Consider the following 19,306-nt stretch of genomic DNA (forward strand, 5'->3'; position numbering starts at 1 on the left):
ATGTTATTTGAAGATATCTCAAGCTCTTTTTAGAACAATGAGAGGTATAAATAAATTTTGAGAATAAAAAGATTTGGTGCGGTTAATGCAATTCATTAACACAATGGCCCAGCAACTTCATGCACCGTGTGAGTCCTTCTCAATTTTTCTGGTGTCATGTGGATGCGTGCTAAATAAGTAAGATCCACAATTACACTGAATTAATACATAAATAATTTAAGCATTTAAAGGACAGCACTTACTCTTACTCCTCAAGGCTTGAATCATGCAAGACCAGGGGAAATAGCAGAATGGCTAGGTAACTGTATAGGGCTATGATACCGTCCCTTTAGAAGTGACACTATAGAAGATAGCCATCACTTCAGAAGGAAAACTATCAATGGGTCCAACAGCAATACTGAAATATTCGGACTAAGTGTGTTGCGTGACAAGAGGTAGTGGTCAGATAAGGAGGTATTTGCAGAGGGTATTCTCAACTGCAGAAGCTGTTTCTGGTTGCTTAGTGGATTTGGCATAGGGATGGAGTCGAAAGAAGGGGACTGATTTCCTTGAGAGAGTGGAAGGTCAGTTTCAGAGCCTTCAATCTGTGGTTGGCATACACAATGGTCACTGTTCAATGACCAGACTAGCTCCATAGTTCCCTCTAGTGGTGTTAATGCCCATCACCGTCCCACATACCCTGCTATGGGGAGCATCCTATTTTCCCTTCTTGGGAACCTACTAAAATAATGTGATATCCTTCTAACTGTAATTTTAAATTTAAATTTTAAATTTCCTTGGCTATTTTTTAAAAGCAAACATATAGAGCGCCTACCATGTGTCAGGCACTATTCTAAGAACCTCGCAAATATTAACTTATCACAACAACCCCAAGAAGTAGTTACTATCATTATCTCTACTTTATTTTACAGATGGGGAAAATGAGTCACAGAACTTTCCAAAGGTTACACAGCTATTCCATATGGTCCCCAGAACAGCACTGTGGATTGGCAGGAGCAAGGGAACACACACGTGCATTAAACTCAAATTTAGTAACTCAAAACATAAAAAGTAACAGACAGAGAGTAAAGAGAACCCACCAGATTGGGGGCTTGGGGATTTGGATTCAAGTACTCTCTCTGCTAGGGGTTAGCTTATTTATGTAGTTGAGGTAGATGATCACACACTCCCTGGGCTGTGAAAAGACTAAAAAAGTCTCCATGGTCCATTCCAGCCTTAACTGCCTGTGTTTTATAATTCAAATATGCCCCCCACACACACAAAATGGATATATCTATAGGTGATTTGGTCATAACTCACCGCCACTCACAAGCAAGATACTTACAACAACTCTGGTATATACTTCTTCAGCAAAGTCGAGGTTCTGGAATTTGAGCTCTGTGGGAAACGTGTACTTGGTCAGCCAGTCCAAAAGTGGCAGGTCTACATTACTCCCAGCAAAAGAGTACTGAGGGGCATGGATATGTGTATCAACCAGCCCAGGCATGAAGAACTCACTGGAAATCAATACAAGAGGAAAAGAATTTAATAACATCTTCAATCATTTTCCATATCTTTATATGACATTTTCTCTCCATAGTGATTTAATTGCTCACCTCACACAGGCTTAGAGCCAATGCAATCAGGCAATTGTAAATTCTCTTGTTATGTAGAGATCAAGAAATAGAAGTGAAACTCTGCTGGGAAAGATACAGCTCCTACATTGGAATGGCTGGTATGAGGTTAACCCAAGGTGATCCACTGAGTAGAAGCATAGCAGTCATGGAACAAGACATCTCATGACTTCGTTTTCATTAATTGGAGGTTGTAGGATGAAGAGCAAAGATGAGAAAGAAGAGATTTAAACTTCTAGAGGCATACTGAGGAATTACTCCTAGGTCACTAAGGATGACTGCTGATGGCAGAGTGGCCACAATGCCAGACTCAGTGGTCGTCTTGCCCTTGGCTGACTACAAGAAATCTAGTCCTTTCCCATGGGACATAGGGGCTGAGTTCTGGAATGAAGCAGCAAGAGCAAACTGAGGCTGGTTAGGGACAGACAATCTTAGAGATGAGACTATCAGGGGGTAAGTGGTGTAAGTGAAGACACAGTTGCAGTGCTATGATGGCCTTCTCCAGGTGCTGCTGGTCACTCCTGCTGTTACTCTGGCCAACCGACTAACTTTCATATTTCCACTGATTCTCATAACAGAAAGTCCTGGAAAGACATTTTTAAGAGTTTTCAGGGGCACCTGGGTGGCTCAGTTGGTTAGATGTCCACCTTCAGCTCAGGTCCATGATCCCAGGGTCCTGGGATCGAGCCCTGAGTTGGGCCACCTGTTATAGGGAGCCTGCTTCTCCCTTTCCCTCTGCTTCTCTCTCTGTTGATGTTCCTGTTCTCTCTCTCTCTCTCTCTCTCTCCTTCTCCCTCTCTCTCTCCCTCTCTTTCTCTTCCATGTACATGCATGCATTCTCTCTCTCTCAAATAAATAAATAAAATCTTTTTTAAAAAAGAGTTTTCAAAGGCACTACCCACAGAACCGAGGCAGCCCCAAACTAACAGACACAAACAGGTATTTGTTAGAAGACAATAAGTACCACTGCCACCATCACACTGAGAAAATATTAATTATATTTTAATATAAAGAACTTGAGCTCAAAACTTGATGTAACAAAAAATCCCTTATGCTGCCAGTTCAAATGTATACCACCTAACTGAAAGACAAACAAAGCCAGGGGTATCTATAAAGTGCTTTATTTTTAAAGAAATGGGAACTGGGAATGGTGACAAAAATGTTGATGGTGGTGACAGCGATGTTTCCTGAAGAGATGCATGTACAGGGCACAGCATTCACATGCATCAGCTTACTTGTGGGAGGCAGTTTATTGTTTATTTTTTTATTTTTTTTAAAGATTTTATTTATTTATTCATGAGAGACACAGAGAGAGAGAGGCAGAGACACAGGCAGAGGGAGAATCAGGCTCCATGCTGGGAGCCCGACATGGGACTGGGTCCTGGGTCTCCACACCCTGGGCTGCAGGGGCGCTAAACCGCTAAGCCACCCGGGCTGCCCCAGGCAGTTTATTACAGGAGTTAAGTATATACTTCTTTACTCAGACTATCTGATTTTGAATTCAGATCCCATCATAAAGGAGCAGTGGGATAATCAATGTGTTATTTAACTTCTTTGTGAGTCAGTTTTCCCTTATGTATAAAATGGAGACAGTAGTAGCACCGTAGGGGTGTTGTAAGGATTGTTAGCATGTGTAAAAGCAGTGCCTGGATAATAAAAAGCACTCCAAAAAATAGTAGTTATGATGATGCAGTGCTCACAGCAGACTTATGAAGTAGTATTGTTATATTCATTTACATAGGAGAAACTCAAAACTAGGAAATGAAAATAGCTTGAACAAAAGTTATCATTCAATTAGCTTTGGAGTCTAAATTCAAATCCACGCAGTTCATCTGCAGGCCTCAGTACTCTTGGTCACTACCCTTAGTAGGACAGAATTTTTTTTTTTAAGATTTTATGTATTTATTCATGAGAGACACAAAGAGAGAGAGAGGCAGAGATAGGCAGAGGGAGAAGCAGGCTCCATGCAGGGAGCCCGATGTGGGACTTGATCCCAGGACCCCAAGATCACGACCTGAGCCTAAGGCAGATGCTCAACCGCTGAGCCAGCCAGGTGCTCCACAGGACAGAATTCTTACTTCACTTTGGCAATGATGAGCAGTGACAAGTTAGTATGGCAAGAAGGTAGCATTAAATGAGCCTACAATGCAGGGGGCACGTAGAGAGGGAGGACAAACTATGGATTCCTTTCAGGCATTAGTTGCTGACCTCTCAGGATACCTCAGTCCTTGGGGCTTTTACTGTCTCTACCACCATGAAATTAAATGGCAGTGTGATTTCTTCATGTAGTTGAATTGTTCAATCAAATAATATCTCCCAAGTATCTGATTAGTTTTAAAAATGCTCCTAAGCCTTGTGGGAGGTCCAAAGAGAAATAAGACATTTTCTTGTCTTCAAAGAAATTATAATGTAGTTGAGCAGATTAGGGGTGAATGAGGATATCTGTGTGTGTAAGAGAGAGAGAGAGAGAGAGAGAGAGAATGGGGGCTGAGGAGGAAGAGAGAAGTAGATCTGGTTAAAATAGAAGGATCTTAGTGAGCACTTTAACTCCTGCTATTTACCCAACTGAAACAAAACACATGCTTAACAAAAACACCATTGTACAAAAATATTTATAGCAGCCTTATGCATAGGAGCCTCAAACTGGAAACAATTCAAAAATCACAGGGAAAGAGATAAACTCTGGTATATGGACACAATAGAATACTATTTGGCAATAAAAAAGAAAAACAACTACTGATATAAACAACAATATGGACAAATCTCAAAAATATCATGATGAATAAACAACAATATGGACAAATCTCAAAAATATCATGATGAATAAAGAACTCACAAGAGTTATTTACTCCAGTCACACCACATTTAAAAATAGGCAGATGTTATCTATGTGGTAGGAAAAAAATTAATCACTTCTTGGTCTTATGGCTAAGATCAAGTGTAGAAAAAATTAAAAAGCGGATGAGGGGCTGGAAAGTGACTGGAAGGGGCACAAAGGAACTTTCTAGGTTGATAGGAATGTTTTATATCTTCATTGGTATGTTGGTTACATAGTTATATAGACTTGTTAAAATTTATCAATGTACATATACATAAAACATGTTTCAAAACAGCCAAAAAAAAAGTGTCTTAAAAAAGGGTCTTGAATAATCATTTTTTAAAATATTTTATTTATTTATTCATGAGAGAGAGAGAGAGAGAGAGGCAGAGACACAGGCAGAGGAAGAAGCAGGCTCCATGCAGGGAGCCCGACATAGGACTCCATCCAAGGACCCCAGGATCAGGCCCTGGGCTGAAGGTGGCGCTAAACTGCTGCACCACCCGGGCTGCCCTTGAATAATCAATTTAGTGAATTAACTGGTACTGTTATTCGTGTGTGTGTGTGTGTGTGTGTGTGTGTGTGTTACTGGTTATTCTGTAGCCAGGAAGGAGGGGAGAAGATACTTGTTACTTTGTTATTTCTTCTCTGTTGCAGAACTATGACACATTGAACTTCAGGTTTAAGACATGAATCTGGCTGTGGCAGGCATGTGCTGGGAGCCTTCTTCCTTGCATGTTCCAAGCATGACATTCCTGAATAAAGATTATGGTGATGGGGGCGGGGGGCACCTGGGTGGCTCTGTGGTTGAGCATCTGCCTTTGGCTCAGGGCGTGATCCTGGGGTCCTGGGATCGAGTCCCACATGGGGCTCCCTGCAGGGAGCCTGCTTCTCCCTCTGCCCGTGTCTCTGCCTCTCTCTCTGTGTCTCTCATGAATAAATACATAAAATCTTAAAAAAAAAAAAAAAGATTATGGTGAAAGGAAAAAAGTGAATCCAAAAGAAAACCTTGACATTTTATTAGCTCTGGGCAGCAAAGGAGGGGGATGAGGTCAAAAGAGCGTTTTTGAGCATATGAAAAACACATGACATGATGTGAAGAGAATGTGGGAGAAAAATCCACGTTGCGGGAGGGGTGATATTGTTAAGCCTATAGTCATAATGAAACAATGATAATGTAGGGGGAGAGGGAAAATCATGTTTGTTGAGCACGTTCTTAAGGAAGCAGAGATGAAAGAAGGCTTTTCAATCTCACTCAGTCTTCATTCCCTCAGAAAAGCCTGACATCCCCCCAGATAAAAACCATCAATTTCATATCCCAAACCTGTGGTGCTGGCCAGTCTGTATCAGAATCTGAGCACAAAGAACAATGTTCACCCCTATATACACTTATCAAAACCCCTACTCGTCTTTTAACCAAGAGGACAATGTTAATAAAATCTCTATGATCAAAACACATGACTATCTAGAAGGGTCTGAGCTGCCCAAGCTGTTTACACACCATTGTCACCCCTTGTTAACCTGCAGTGCAGGAGGTGTGATGATCTTGTGGGCTTAGGAACTCCAGGCTCTTCAAAAATGACTGTTTCCTTGCACAACAATGCAGGGGTAAAAATTAATCAATGACGTCTTTATTTAAAATTTGATATTTTGTTCATCACTGATTTTTTCATTAATTTTGATTTTTTAAAATATTGCCTCAAACTATTACTTATCTTGATTACTAACTTTTTTGGTCTCCCCACCACCTTAAATTCCTTGCCCAATGTGAATGCCCCACTTACATTAGCCAAATTCTGGCCCTGCCAACCTCTCTATGGTCCATGGCCACAATCTGATCCACTTCTATCAAAGCACTGCTCAGAGTGCTGTAGTCGTAATTTTCATTTAAGAAAATCCATATCATGGGGCTCCTGGGTGGCTCAGTAGGTTAAGCATGTGCCTTCAGCTCAGGGCATGATCTCAGGGTCCTGGGATGGAGCCCCACATCTGGCTCCCTGCTCAGTGGGGAGCCTACTTCTCCCTTTGCCTCTGCTCCTCCTCCTGTTCACATCCTCTCTCTCTCTCTCTCTCTCAAATAAATTTTAAAAATTAAAAAAAAAAAAACATAAAACCACAGCTCAAATGCACTCTGGGGGATCAATCTTTCCTAACTGTGCTGTCAGTTACTGCCCCCGCCAAACCTCCATCCCCTCCCTCCCAACAGTTTATCTCTCTCCCTCTTTATTACTTTCAAGGAACATATCACAACTCATCACTGTCATGCTTCTGTATGTGTGCACCTGCTTACCCTCTGAGATCCCCATGGGCTGTAAACCCTGCAAGGGCAGACTTTATAGATCATTCTCTCCTCCAGATCCTGGTCGTTGCACATAGTAAGCTCAACAAAGATTTGCTGAAGAAATAAATGAATGATGGCAGTTTCCTGTTCTCAAAGCTTCCATCCCACAGCTTCCTGTTCTCAAATTTCCTTCTCTTTCTCACCTTACCCCGCAAGGAAAAAACAAAACAAAACCCCTCAGTTGGTCAAGGCAGGCTTCTAATTATTTGAGATTCATTAAGGGCACTAGTTAACAGCAAAAGGGAAGAAGTTGGCTATGACTTACTGGTTGCTTAGTTCTCTTACTTCACACGGCTTGAAGCACCATTCTTTGGCCAGCTCTTCTTGTTGAGATGCTTCTTCTAAAAACATTATCTTTAAAAGAAAGAGAAGAATCACAAATCAATGAGCCATAGGCACTTGTTGTTAAATATCTAAATCTTTTTCAAAGGTTTTCAATACCAAATGGGATAGAGTTCATGGACAAAGAGACAGGGGTTCACCTTTGCTTGTCCAAGGAAGCAAACTGCCTGCAATTTCTCTTTTTTTGCCTTTATATAGATACAAGTAAGACTTCAAAAGTTCTAATTTGAAGATGCATGGTATTAAAAATGGCTAATTGATATCTATTTCTCCCCACACCCCAGAATGATTAAAGGAAACAACTGTGTACCTCCCTGCAGATGAACAAAAGATTTTTGTTGGGCTGTTAAAGGAAAGTCATGTCCAGAGTACAGCAGTAGTATATCGCGGGGCAAGTTATTAACACTGAATATAACTGCACATAATGATTACCTGACAATTGAATCTCAGCATGAATTATGTCTATGCTCTGGTACTGGACATCTGCCATAAAGGGATCTGTTATATTTTTCTAGTACTGTGGATGAGATGCTAACAGAGCGATCTCTCATGCAGGCTGATGAGCCCATGCACAATAGCTAGGAAACTCTGGATGGGCCTCTTATTAGCTCTTGGTCTGGTTTCCCCACCTGCACACTGGGGATGTACATCAGTACACACTTCACAGGGCTACTGTAAAAACTAAATATGGTAACTGTGGTGAAGAGGTTGGCACATCCCTAGAATATATTAAATGTTAGATACATTATATCCATTGCTGATTCTTTTTAAAATGCATTATTATTCCTTCTCTATAAAAATGGATTGCAAAGAAAAAAACAAGGAACAATTGAATACATGTGCAGGAAATAATCTGCATTTCATTTATAAATGTAATATTGTCAAGATAAATTGTAAAATTGTCAGGAAACATTAAATACTGAAAAAAAGACTGATAGATAAAATGTATCTAATTCATTAAAAGCAAGGCAATAGACTGCAAAAAAGTTTGTGGGACTGAAAATAAAGGAAAAAAATGTTGATTTCTCTATTCATTGACAATATGCTTTTTTAAAAACTTGGATTTTTTTATCTTAGAAAGAGAAGATGAAAATGTAATTCCTACAAATGAGAAAATGTAATTTGATGATTCTAAAAACAGATTTGAATCAATAAGTATGAAAGCAGATCCATAATTAATTTAAAAAACACAAAACCAATTTATTTATATAATTCAGAGCTGATTTACCCTTAAAGACATAAGTACACACATGCACACCTACATAAAAGTATTTGTAAAGCACTATATTCACACATTTGAATATATATTTAAAATAAATGGGTTTTGAGGAAAATGTAAATGATCAAAATTTATTCTGGAGAGAGAGGGGAACTGAAGGAACTAGTAACTCTAAAAAAAACTGAGGAGGGTTTTTTGTTGTTGGTTTTTGGTTTTTGGCTTTTTTGGGAGAGAGTATGTGAACAGGTGGGGAGGGGCCAAGGGAGAGGGTGAGGGAGAGAATCTTAGGCACACTTGTGCTGAGCACAGAGCCTGAGGCAAGACTCAGTCTCATGACCCTGAGATCATGACCTGAGCCGAAATCAGTAATTGGTTGCTTAACCTGAGCCACTCAGGCACCCCATGAAGAAGTTTTACTAACTATAATGTCCATCACAAATACAAGTCTCTCCGTTCTATTAGCATAGTCCTTTAAGACTTGCCCCTTCCAACTTTCAAGAGCACCCTATTCTTATTGTCTAGACTCAGTGATGCATGTTGCACATTCTTTCTCTCCACTCCAAGCCCTGCCTTCATTCCTTTGAAAATCATCATGGATTTTTGATACCATGACCACCTATTTCCATGAACTAATGAAGTTCATGAACTTCACATTACAGTGGGTTCATGACCCACCACTGCTCCACCTCCCAAACTCCTGAATCACATATCAGATCACAATTAACCTCCCTTTCCCATTTGCCATTTCAATGTCTCCAACCAATCTTCCACCTGAAAAAGCCTTCCCTGTACCTTCTCCTCTCTACTCTTTTCTAGTCCACCACCTGTTATTTCATCTTTTTTCTGTCTTAGTCAATATATATCTGGTAAAAGTTCAGTCTTAACTGAACCCAACTCTCCCCTTCTCTGGGCTACACCTGCAAAGCCAAGCAGCACTGGAACAAAACACATGACATGATAGGTGGAATATCCATAATTATCTAGGTCAAATGTGCTCCTTCCAATGCCTGTGCCTAGCACCCTAGGATATTTCTCTAGCACTGCGGGCTTTACTTTCAGTAAAACTTACAGAAAACTTAATTGTATAGCCACCAAAAGATCATTAAAAACGTTTTTTTCAGTGACAGAGTAATATGCAATTTTTATCAAATAACCCAGAAGGAATTCAAAGAATTGAGAGATATTGCTATAGCAAAGCTCCTCCCAATCACATCCAACTTGACTGACATGAAAACGTTTCTCAGCACTTACATCTATAAAAATGGAAAAGAAGAAAAAAATTGATGCTGCTCCTATTTTATTCTACCAACAAGTAACACTCATCCATACATATGTTATCTAGTTGGAGAAAAACCAGCTTTTTTTTTTTTAACCAGCTTTTTTATTTTACATTTAACAAAGTACCTTATGGTCCCAGGAAATTTTAAACACATTTATGCACACAAATTTGACTGCAATGGTTGATCAATAAAAGACTTTCCAATATAAAACTATATTGCATTAGCATAGGCTCTGTAAGGAAAGTAGAATAGAATTATTAGCTCAAGAAGAAAAAGGGGCTATATAGCATTTTAGACCATTAATGAAAAGCTAGTTCATAGTTTTTAAAAAAAATAGATTAAGGTATATATCAAATCACCATATCTTTATTATCTTTATTCTATCAGATACATTTTAAAAAGTAATTCACAATTCAATATTAAAAGATATATTTACAATTTGCCAAAAATTATGGGCTTTAAATGTATTTAAACTTTAAAAATTATACATATCAACTTTTAAAAGTGCAAAAGCACATAAAGTTTTTCAAAATTCCTTTAAGGGACATGTTAGTTTTAAAAAAATGTGAAGAGCATTTCTCTAGCCAACGCACATCCAGTCCTGCATCATGAAGGTTTGAAATCTATCCTTTCTTCAAATCTCTCACCACACTTACCCCCAAAAGCATACATCACACATGTGCAAAAGTGAAAAATCGCAAACAATTTCAAAGTCAGTCAATAAGAGATTGATTAAATACAACTAAACACTGCAGCAATTAAAAGTGGCAGTGAAGGGGCATCTGGGAGGCTCAGTTGGTTGAGCATCAAGCTCTTGGTTTCCACTCAGGTCATGATCTCCTGGGTCATGGGACTGAGCCCTATGTTGGGCTCTGCCTTCAGCAGGGAATCCGCTTGAAAGCTTCTCTCCTTCTGCCCCTCCCCCTACTCACCTGCATGCCTCTCTCCTTCTCTCTCCCCCAAATAAATAAATAAATAAATCTTTTTTAAAAAGTGACAATGAACCCTTATATCTACCGAATGGAACATTATCCCTGATACAATCTTAGGGTGCTTTTAAAAGATACTAGATAACATGTATGATATAATCACACTTTTTTTATATAAGAATGTGGTGTGTGGGGATCCCTGGATAGCTCAGCGGTTTGGCATCTGCCTTCGGCCCAAAGCATGGCTCTGGAGTCTCGGGATCGAGTCCAGTCTCACATCGGGCTCCCTGCATGGAGCCTGCTTCTCCCTCTGCCTGTATCTCTGCCTCTCTCTCTCTCTCTTTGTCTCTCATGAATAAATAAATAAAATCTAAAAAAAAATGAATGTGGTGTGTGTGCTGGCATATGTGAATGTTGATGGTAGTTATCATTTCCTTATAATAGGATTGGGGCTGATTTTTGCTTTTATCTTTTATACTCTTTGAGATTCAAAATTGTTAATCAATGTTTACTTGTAGCAAAAACATCAAGTTAGTTCCATTTTAATTGTATATAAAAATGTAAAGTAAAAAAATAGAATACATAAAAATAATCTCTATTCATGGAGTCTGTGGTTGGGGAATTAAGATACACAGAGACAGATGATAAATGAGACAAAGTGAAGGGGTAATGACAGAGCGCAGTGGGCCTCGAGGTTCAGATAGAGAGTCAGTGTTGTCCAAAGACAGAAGTCTCACAGAAGTGTCTAGGGTTGGAGAAAAAAGAATAGAAAGGGTAAATAATGATAGGAGCAGGAAAAGAGAGGCAAGAAACTACAAGCTGTATTATAGACAGGAGTCTTCTTTAAACACCATTACAACACTGGGTTGGAGAGAACTTTAATCCACAAATCAAGTGCTTAGGATCAAAGACCATGGCCCCATAAAGAGAACATCAGTGATATTTTACAATTTTGCCACATTCATTTTCCAAAATAATTTTAGATATTTCCTAAAAATATATCCCAAGGGGCACCTTGGTGGCTCATTTGGTTAAGTGTCTGAGATTGTTTCCTTGCTCTTACTTATGTATTAATTCAACAATTACCGCCTCCATGATCCCTGCATGAAAAACACTATTCCAGGGAGCAGGAACAATAATACATCGATAGGTGAATATGAGATATATTGCATATATTAGTGAGTGCTGTGATGAAAAAAAAGCAAGGTAAATGGATGAGATAAAATGTGGTATATGATGGATCTCTCTGAGAAAAACACTTTCATATTCTGGGAGAAGTAGTCCAGGCAGTGGCAACAAATCAGTAGAAAGGCTCTGACATGTATATTTAAATTAATTTAAATTAGATGCTTGGTAAGTTTTGAAACACCAGGGATGCCAGCAGAGATACATTATAAGGACTAGAAGAATAGAGATGGTAGCCAAGGGGTTTGTAGACCATGGCGTTGAGATTTTTTTTTTCAAGATTTTATTTATTTATTCATCAGAGAGAAAGAGGGAGGCAAAGGGAGAAGCAGGCTTCCCACGGAACAAGGAGCCTGATGCAGGACTCGATCCCAGGACCCCATGATCTTAGCCAAAGGCAGACACTTAACCAAATGAGCCACCAAGGTGCCCCTTGGGATATATTTTTAGGAAATATCTAAAATTATTTTGGAAAATGAATGTGGCAAAATTATAAAATATCACTAATGTTCTCTTTATGGGGCCATGGCTCTTTGATCCTGAGTTTCTCTGGGCTTCTTTTTTTTTTTTTTTTTTTTTAAAGATTTTACTTATTTATTTGAGAGAGTGACAGAGCAAGCATAAACAAGGTGGTGGGGGGATGGGCAGAGGGAGAGGGAGAAGCAGACTCCCCTCTAGCAGGGAGCTGATGGGGGCTTGATCCCAGGACCCTGGGACCACGACCCCAGCCGGAGGCAGATGCTTAACCACCTGAGGCACCCCTCTCTGGGCTTCTCTGGACATTCATTCACCTCTTCAATCCTTCACCATTTAATGGGTGCTTGTTATAACCCATGACCTTCCTCCACAAGTCACAGTTTAGGTGGACTGTCTAGCACATACAGAAATCATTAAAAACCAGGTTTCCTAAAATCAGAGATGGTGCCAGCTGACTGGAACCATCTCATCCGACCTCCTTGTTTTCCAGATGAGGAAATTGAATCCTTTCTGTTAAGGAAACCATTCCAAGTGCTCTCTCATGTGTAACTGGGACTATTGAGGATGAGCAATAAGGAGAATGTCAGCAATACGAATGCCAAAAGCATATGAGTAATGACTGTCAACTAATGAAAAAACTCTCTATAAGACAGAGGCTTCAAACAGCAGATGGCAAATTTGGGCAAGATGTTTGTTGCCACGAACAAAGTAAACTGCTTTTCAGGCCACTGCAAAATAGCTCGGCCACCCAACAAAAGAAGCTAGTGTATATCACACTCCATTACATAAAATCCACACTTAGGCACTGTAATGAGAAATAAGATTGGATAAAAAATAGATGGCTTCAAAGATTTCTGAATCTTTTGGACAAAGATAAAAGTCACCTTATTAATAAGTTCAATTCACCTCAAACAGATTAATGAGAAAGAAAGATGAAGTGAGATTGCCTCAAAACACACACACACACACACACACACACAACTAACAAACATAAAAACTTGTCAGCCTATAAAGATACAATCAAACAAATTCATGTTACAAAGGCACCAAAGGGTGGCATGGGGGACTTAGATACTCAGGTCTGATATTCTCATGTCACAGATGAGGAAACAGACCAGGTTACATGACTTGTCAAAGGTCACAAGGAAAGCCAGGAGTACCTCCTGGACTTGACCCATCTTCCCATGGGTTCTCCCAGACCTTTAAGACTGCCTCTATAATAGTATTTTTTTTAAGATTTTTATTTATTTATTCATGAGAGACACACAGAGAGAGGCAGAGACACAGGCAGAGGGAGAAGCAGGCTCCTCGAGATCCTGGGTCTCCAGGATCACGCCCGGAGCCAAAGGCAGATGCTCAACCGCTGAGCCACCCAGGCGTCCCGTGCTTCTGTAATAGTATTAACTAAGGGTCGGCAAACTTCCTATGAAGGGCCATAAAGTAAATATTTTAGGCTTTGTGGGCCATACTGTCTTTGCTGTCACACTATTCAACTGTCATTTGAGCACAAAAGCAGCCCTCGATAATAAATACAGATAGGCATGACTGTGTTGCAAAGAAACTTTATGGATAGAAAACAAAATTTGCATTTTTTTTTTTTTTTTACTTTTTACTTGTTAGGAAATATTCTTCTTGTTCAACCATTTAAAAAATATAAAAATTACATTAGCTCCTTGGCTATATAAAATCAGTCAGTGGGCTGGATTTGACCTGTGGGTCACAGTTTGCCAGCCTCTGCTACAGACCCCTAAAAAGACTTATGTAAGTTAAAATTGTGTAATTTGAAAATCACCCCAGTGGCTTACACTAACATTTCCAAAAAGCTTTATCTGAATTTGTGATTCGTTTTTCAATTGTAATGACTTTTAACAATTATTCCTTTAACTTATAAGATTGATAAAATATTCTTGGAAAAGTGTAGATTCTGGCTGCCTTATAAAATTTTATTTTGCTATAGAAAATGTGGTTTTGGACAGATACAAAAGTAAATTTAGTAATTCTCCTGATCTAATGACATCACTTATGATTCATTGGCATTTAGTAACCTTTTATTAGAAAAATAAAACATGTTTAAAGTGATGGGACATCTGATAATAATAAAAATATTATTAAATGTACTTACTGTGTACAAGACACTGTCCTACACACTTTACATGTGTTAACTCATTTTAACCTCTCAAGAATCCTATGAGGTAGGTACTATTACTAACCTTATTTTACAGATGAGAAAACTGAGGCATGGATAATGTTAAGCACTTTACCCAAGATAACACAGTTAGTAGGTATCTACAGTTGTTGTCCAGGCTGAGGGCTATTAAATACAATACCATACAAAATCATCTTTCATACAAAATTTTTAAAAAGAGCCCTCTCCTATAATTTCTCTTTCCTTTATAAAATATTTTTTTGGTGTCTCTTCTTTCCTTTCTCTTCTCTTACTACATCCCAGGCTGGAGGGGCCAGGAACACAAAAGCAGTTGGGGCTAAAGGGGTCACCAAGGCTGAGAAGGCTAAGAGGGCCACAGGGACTAGGGGTTAAGAAGTACAGAGTCAAGGAGGCAAGTTAAGTGGGCAGCAATGGCTGAGGAGTCAGCCACTAGGGTCAAGAGACTGATTATACACAGGATATACAGCAAGTATATAAACATCCTGTGGTTAGTGATAGTCTTCTTAGAGGTGAGTTACAAATATGGAAAGGGAGAGCTAGCATAGGGTGGTACTGGATTTGAATTGAAGGTACTGGTGTCAATGCAGGGGTTAGACAGATCAATAACGAATGAATGCACATGCATGCATATATAGATCCTTCCTAAGTCCATCTGCTAAGAGGACCTAGAAACAATGACACCCTGTAGCAATCAGCACCTATAATGCTCAGATCTTGGTTTCTATATACCATTCTCCACTAGAAAGAACCAGATTGACTCCAGGGCTAGAGCAAAGTACAAGATAAATCTGGAATATAATTTTGTACCAAATAGAAAGCACTAAAAAAATAGCTAAGGAATGGTAAAAGCACACAGGAGCCACCTTGAAGAAGCTTCAGCTAGCAAAATCTAGGTCAATCTGAGTATATAATAAAAATAATAATAATAAATTTATGATTATTCATTTATAATTTTTATTATGAATAAAATATGAATCCCTGGGGCCACACAAATGAATGAATGAATGAATGAATGAATGGGGGAGGGAGAATTCCTTACAGTAGAACACCAACTAACATGTGTGGAAAGAATGATACAATTAGAAAATGAGCATTTGGCAACCGTCACTGTAATAAATGATTCACGAAAAAAATCATCAATTAAGGTAAAACTAGCAAGTGAAAATTTTGTTGAAGAACATATTTATATAAATTAAAAATATCTCTCCCCAAAATTTATTTTACAGAGAAAAATAATAACTTTATGGTGGAAAAACCTGATAAATACTACCTTAACCAAGCGAATAAAGTTACACCAAGAATAATGGGATAGATAAATCAACATCGTGTACCTCCTACTATGATGCAGCAAGAAAAACACAGCATCACTTCTGTGGTCTTCCTCCCTCCAAATAAAGCATAATATGAGTCTAATCAAGAAGAAACATCAGGTGAACCTAACTTGAAAGACATTCTAAAACAAAACAAAACAAACAAACTGTCCTGTATTCTTGGAATTTACCTAGGACAAGAAAGACTTAAAGACCTGTTTCAGATGGAAGGCAACTAAAAAATCATGATAAGTAAATGCAACTTGGACTCTAATGGGCATCCTGACCCAGAAGGGGAAAAAAAACCTATCATAGACATTAGTTGGTCAGTGGACAAGGTTTGAATGGATCTGTGGATAATGTTGCAGATTTAGAACGACATTATTTCCTGATCTAAATGATTGTACATGATTATATAAGACAGCATCCTTGTTTTTTTTTAATACACACTGAAGTATTTAGACTTACACAGTATGTCTGTAAATTATTCTCAATTAGTTCAGAAAAAAATGTGTGTATGTGTGTTTGCATATATATACCAACATGTATCTAGAGAGAGTGAAGAAGAACCATGAAGCAAATGTGGTACAATGTTAACAGTGGGAAACCTGGGTGAAGGCTATATGAGAATTATTCATAGTAGTCTTGTGACTTTTTAAAAGAATTTTGCACTGATTTAAAAATAAAAAACTCTTGGGGATCCCTGGGTGGCTCAGCGGTTTGGCGCCTGCCTTCCACCCAAGGTGTGATCCTGGAGTCCTGGGATCGAGTCCCGTGTCAGGCTCCTTGCGTGGAGCCTGCTTCTCCCTCTGCCTGTGTCTCTGCCTCTCCCTCTCTTTGTGTGTCTCTCATGAATGAATAAATAAAATCTTTAAAAAAAAAAACCTTTAAAAAATAAAAAAGTAATAAAAACTCTTAACTACAAAACCAATAGTATATTATTTGAAATACAAATATTCAAAGGAAAGTATAATGACAGGTAAGGACATGACAAACATAGAATTTAGGATAATAGTTCCCTCAGAGGGGGAAGGGAAAGAAAAGGAATGGAAAGGGAACCTGGAAGCCTTTGAAGAAAATCGACATTCATCGTGTCCTCATTCATACCCGACACACAGGCATTATAATTGTTCTTTTTTATATGAGCAAACATATGAACAAAAACAAATTATCATAATAATATATGATATATTTATCACAATAAATGTTATTTTTTAACATCAAAATCATATATAAAATGCTCACTTTGATGATCTGTGGAATATCCAAAGGACCAAAAAGAAACACTGCAAGCAGGGTGGAGGCAGTGGGAAAACAGAAAGACACAGATCGAATATTTACAGAACCCTAAACCAGCAATCTAAAGTGTGGTCATATTGGGCACCTAGGTTAAGTGTCTGACTCTTGGTATTGGCTGAGGTCATGACCTCAGGGTCCTGGGATCAAGCCCTCCATCTGGTTCTATGCTCAGCAGGGAGTCTGCTTGAGGATTTTCCCTCTCCATCTCCCTCTGTCCCCTCCCCACTCATGCTTTTTCTCTCTCTAAAATAAATACATAAATCTTTTTAAAAAAATAGTAAAAAAGTAAGATAATATATGTCCCTTTTTTTCAGAGTCAGTAATGTGCTGAATGACCTCTACATGCACCTGACAGTTTGTGAATGGCTTTGGGATTACATTTGTATTCATAAATACAAAACCCCTTGATGCCTTAGCCAATTTTCAGAATAGGGAAACTGTTAAGATGGATACAGTTATCATCAAAAATTGAGTCAAATTCACCCCAAATCTCAAATCAAAACCAACACTAAAAAACACATTTGAATCATTAAATCATTAAACAAGCCAATAATTTTGGTTGCTGTCTCACAAAAGACATACTCAGATACGAAATTCAGCAAGTGGACATCTGAGCATGAATTTAGGAAAAGCACTCATTTTTCCTTTTGAAAACTGAAAGGTGATAGCAATAGTTCATAAAGTTTATCTCAATGGACTGTAGCAAATACATATATACTGATAAGAAAATGCAGGTATGCAGAAAAGTACTGGGTATACAAGCTTACTACTTTGTTTTTCTAAAACATGAAATTTGCCTTAGAGACCTATTATAGGTTCGATTGAATCTTCCTAAAATTCATGTGTTGAAGTCCTAAACCCCCAGTACCTCAAAATGTGACTGTGTTTGGGATAAGGTCTTTACAGCACTAATCAAGTGAAAAGAAGGTCTTGAGGATGGATCTGAATCCAGTAGGATTTATGTCCTTACAAGAAGGAAAAATGTGGGAAGTTGATATGAATAAACACAGGAATAAGATGTTATCAACAAGGCATGGAGAGAGGCCTAACACAGATGCTCCCCTCACATCTCTCAGAAAGAACCAACTCTGCTGATAACAATGATCTCAGACTTTTAGGCTCCAGATTGGGAGACAATAAATTTCTGAAAAAAATAAAAAATAAAAAAATAAATTTCTGTTGGGTAAATCAACTGGTTTGTGGTACTTTGTTCCAGTACTCCTAGCAAACTGATATAAAGATTCTATCAGGGATCCCTGGGTGGCGCAGCGGTTTAGCGCCTGCCTTTGGCCCAGGGCGTGATCCTGGAGACCCGGGATCGAATCCCACGTCGGGCTCCCGGTGCATGGAGCCTGCTTCTCCCTCTGCCTATGTCTCTGCCTCTCTCTCTCTCTCTCTCTCTCTCTCTCTCTCTCTGTGTGTGTGACTATCATAAATAAATAAATTTAAAAAAATAATAAAGATTCTATCAGAGGAAGGATTAGAAGACTAATCTAATAAATCAGCAAAGAAAAAAAAAAAACACAGAAACTCTTTGTTTTCTGTAGGCACCTCATCTAAGAAGTTTGAGATGGTTAAAAAAACACTAGGGGCACCTGGGTGGCTCAGTCAAGCATCTGACTCTTAATTTCAGCTCAGGTCATGATCTCAGGGTCATGTGATTGAGCCTCAAGTCAGGCTCCATGCCCAGAGGGGAGTTTGCTTAAGATTCTCCCTCTCCTTCTCCCTCTGCCCCTCCTCCCTCTAAAATAAATAAATAAATATTTAAAAAAAAAAAAAAAACTCACTGAAGAATCCAGATTCTACTATTTAGGAGTTCTGTTAAAAATGGCAAATCCCATACTGTTTCTGATTTACTATTTTCAAAAATGTGGTAATAAGGTGTGCCACATTTTTCAACCCCAAAAAGACAAAATATTTTCAAATGGAGATGTGTAATATACTCCATGAAGTGTTAAAACTCTCTGCAAACATTAGTCATTAGTCTTAATTTTTTTAAAGATTTATTTATTTATTCATGAGAGACACACACAGAGAGAGAGAGAGAGGCAGAGACACAGGCAGAGGGAGAAGCAGGCTCCATGCAGGGAGCCCGACATGGGACTCGATCCTGGGTCTCCAGGATCATGCCCTGGGATGAAGGCAGGTGCTAAACCTCTGAGCCACCCGGGATGCCCTGGTCTTAATTTTTGATAAGGTAACCAGACTAGTATTTCAGGAGACAACGGCTAACACAATGTGCATTGATTTCAGAAAGGCATCTGATGGCACAAGTTAGCTTTGTTGGATAAATTTGAAAAAAGCAACTGGCTGACAAGAGAGTTGG

The 19,306-nt window shown here is 38.8% G+C and overlaps 1 protein-coding gene across 1 annotated transcript in view; it reads right to left on the bottom strand.

Moving 5' to 3' along the window:
* GDA (guanine deaminase) overlaps nucleotides 1–19,306 on the bottom strand; it is an 81,316-nt gene that overhangs the window by 36,559 nt on the left and 25,451 nt on the right. The window contains exons 2-3 of the mRNA XM_077907093.1: nucleotides 7,038–7,126; nucleotides 1,325–1,496 (exon numbers count right to left, since the gene is read on the bottom strand). Coding sequence (XP_077763219.1) covers nucleotides 1,325–1,496; nucleotides 7,038–7,126 — 261 coding nt within the window. The remainder of the gene's footprint in view (nucleotides 1–1,324; nucleotides 1,497–7,037; nucleotides 7,127–19,306) is intronic.

The sequence above is a fragment of the Canis aureus genome, chromosome 1, assembly GCF_053574225.1.
Source record: "Canis aureus isolate CA01 chromosome 1, VMU_Caureus_v.1.0, whole genome shotgun sequence".
Lineage (NCBI taxonomy): Eukaryota > Metazoa > Chordata > Mammalia > Carnivora > Canidae > Canis > Canis aureus.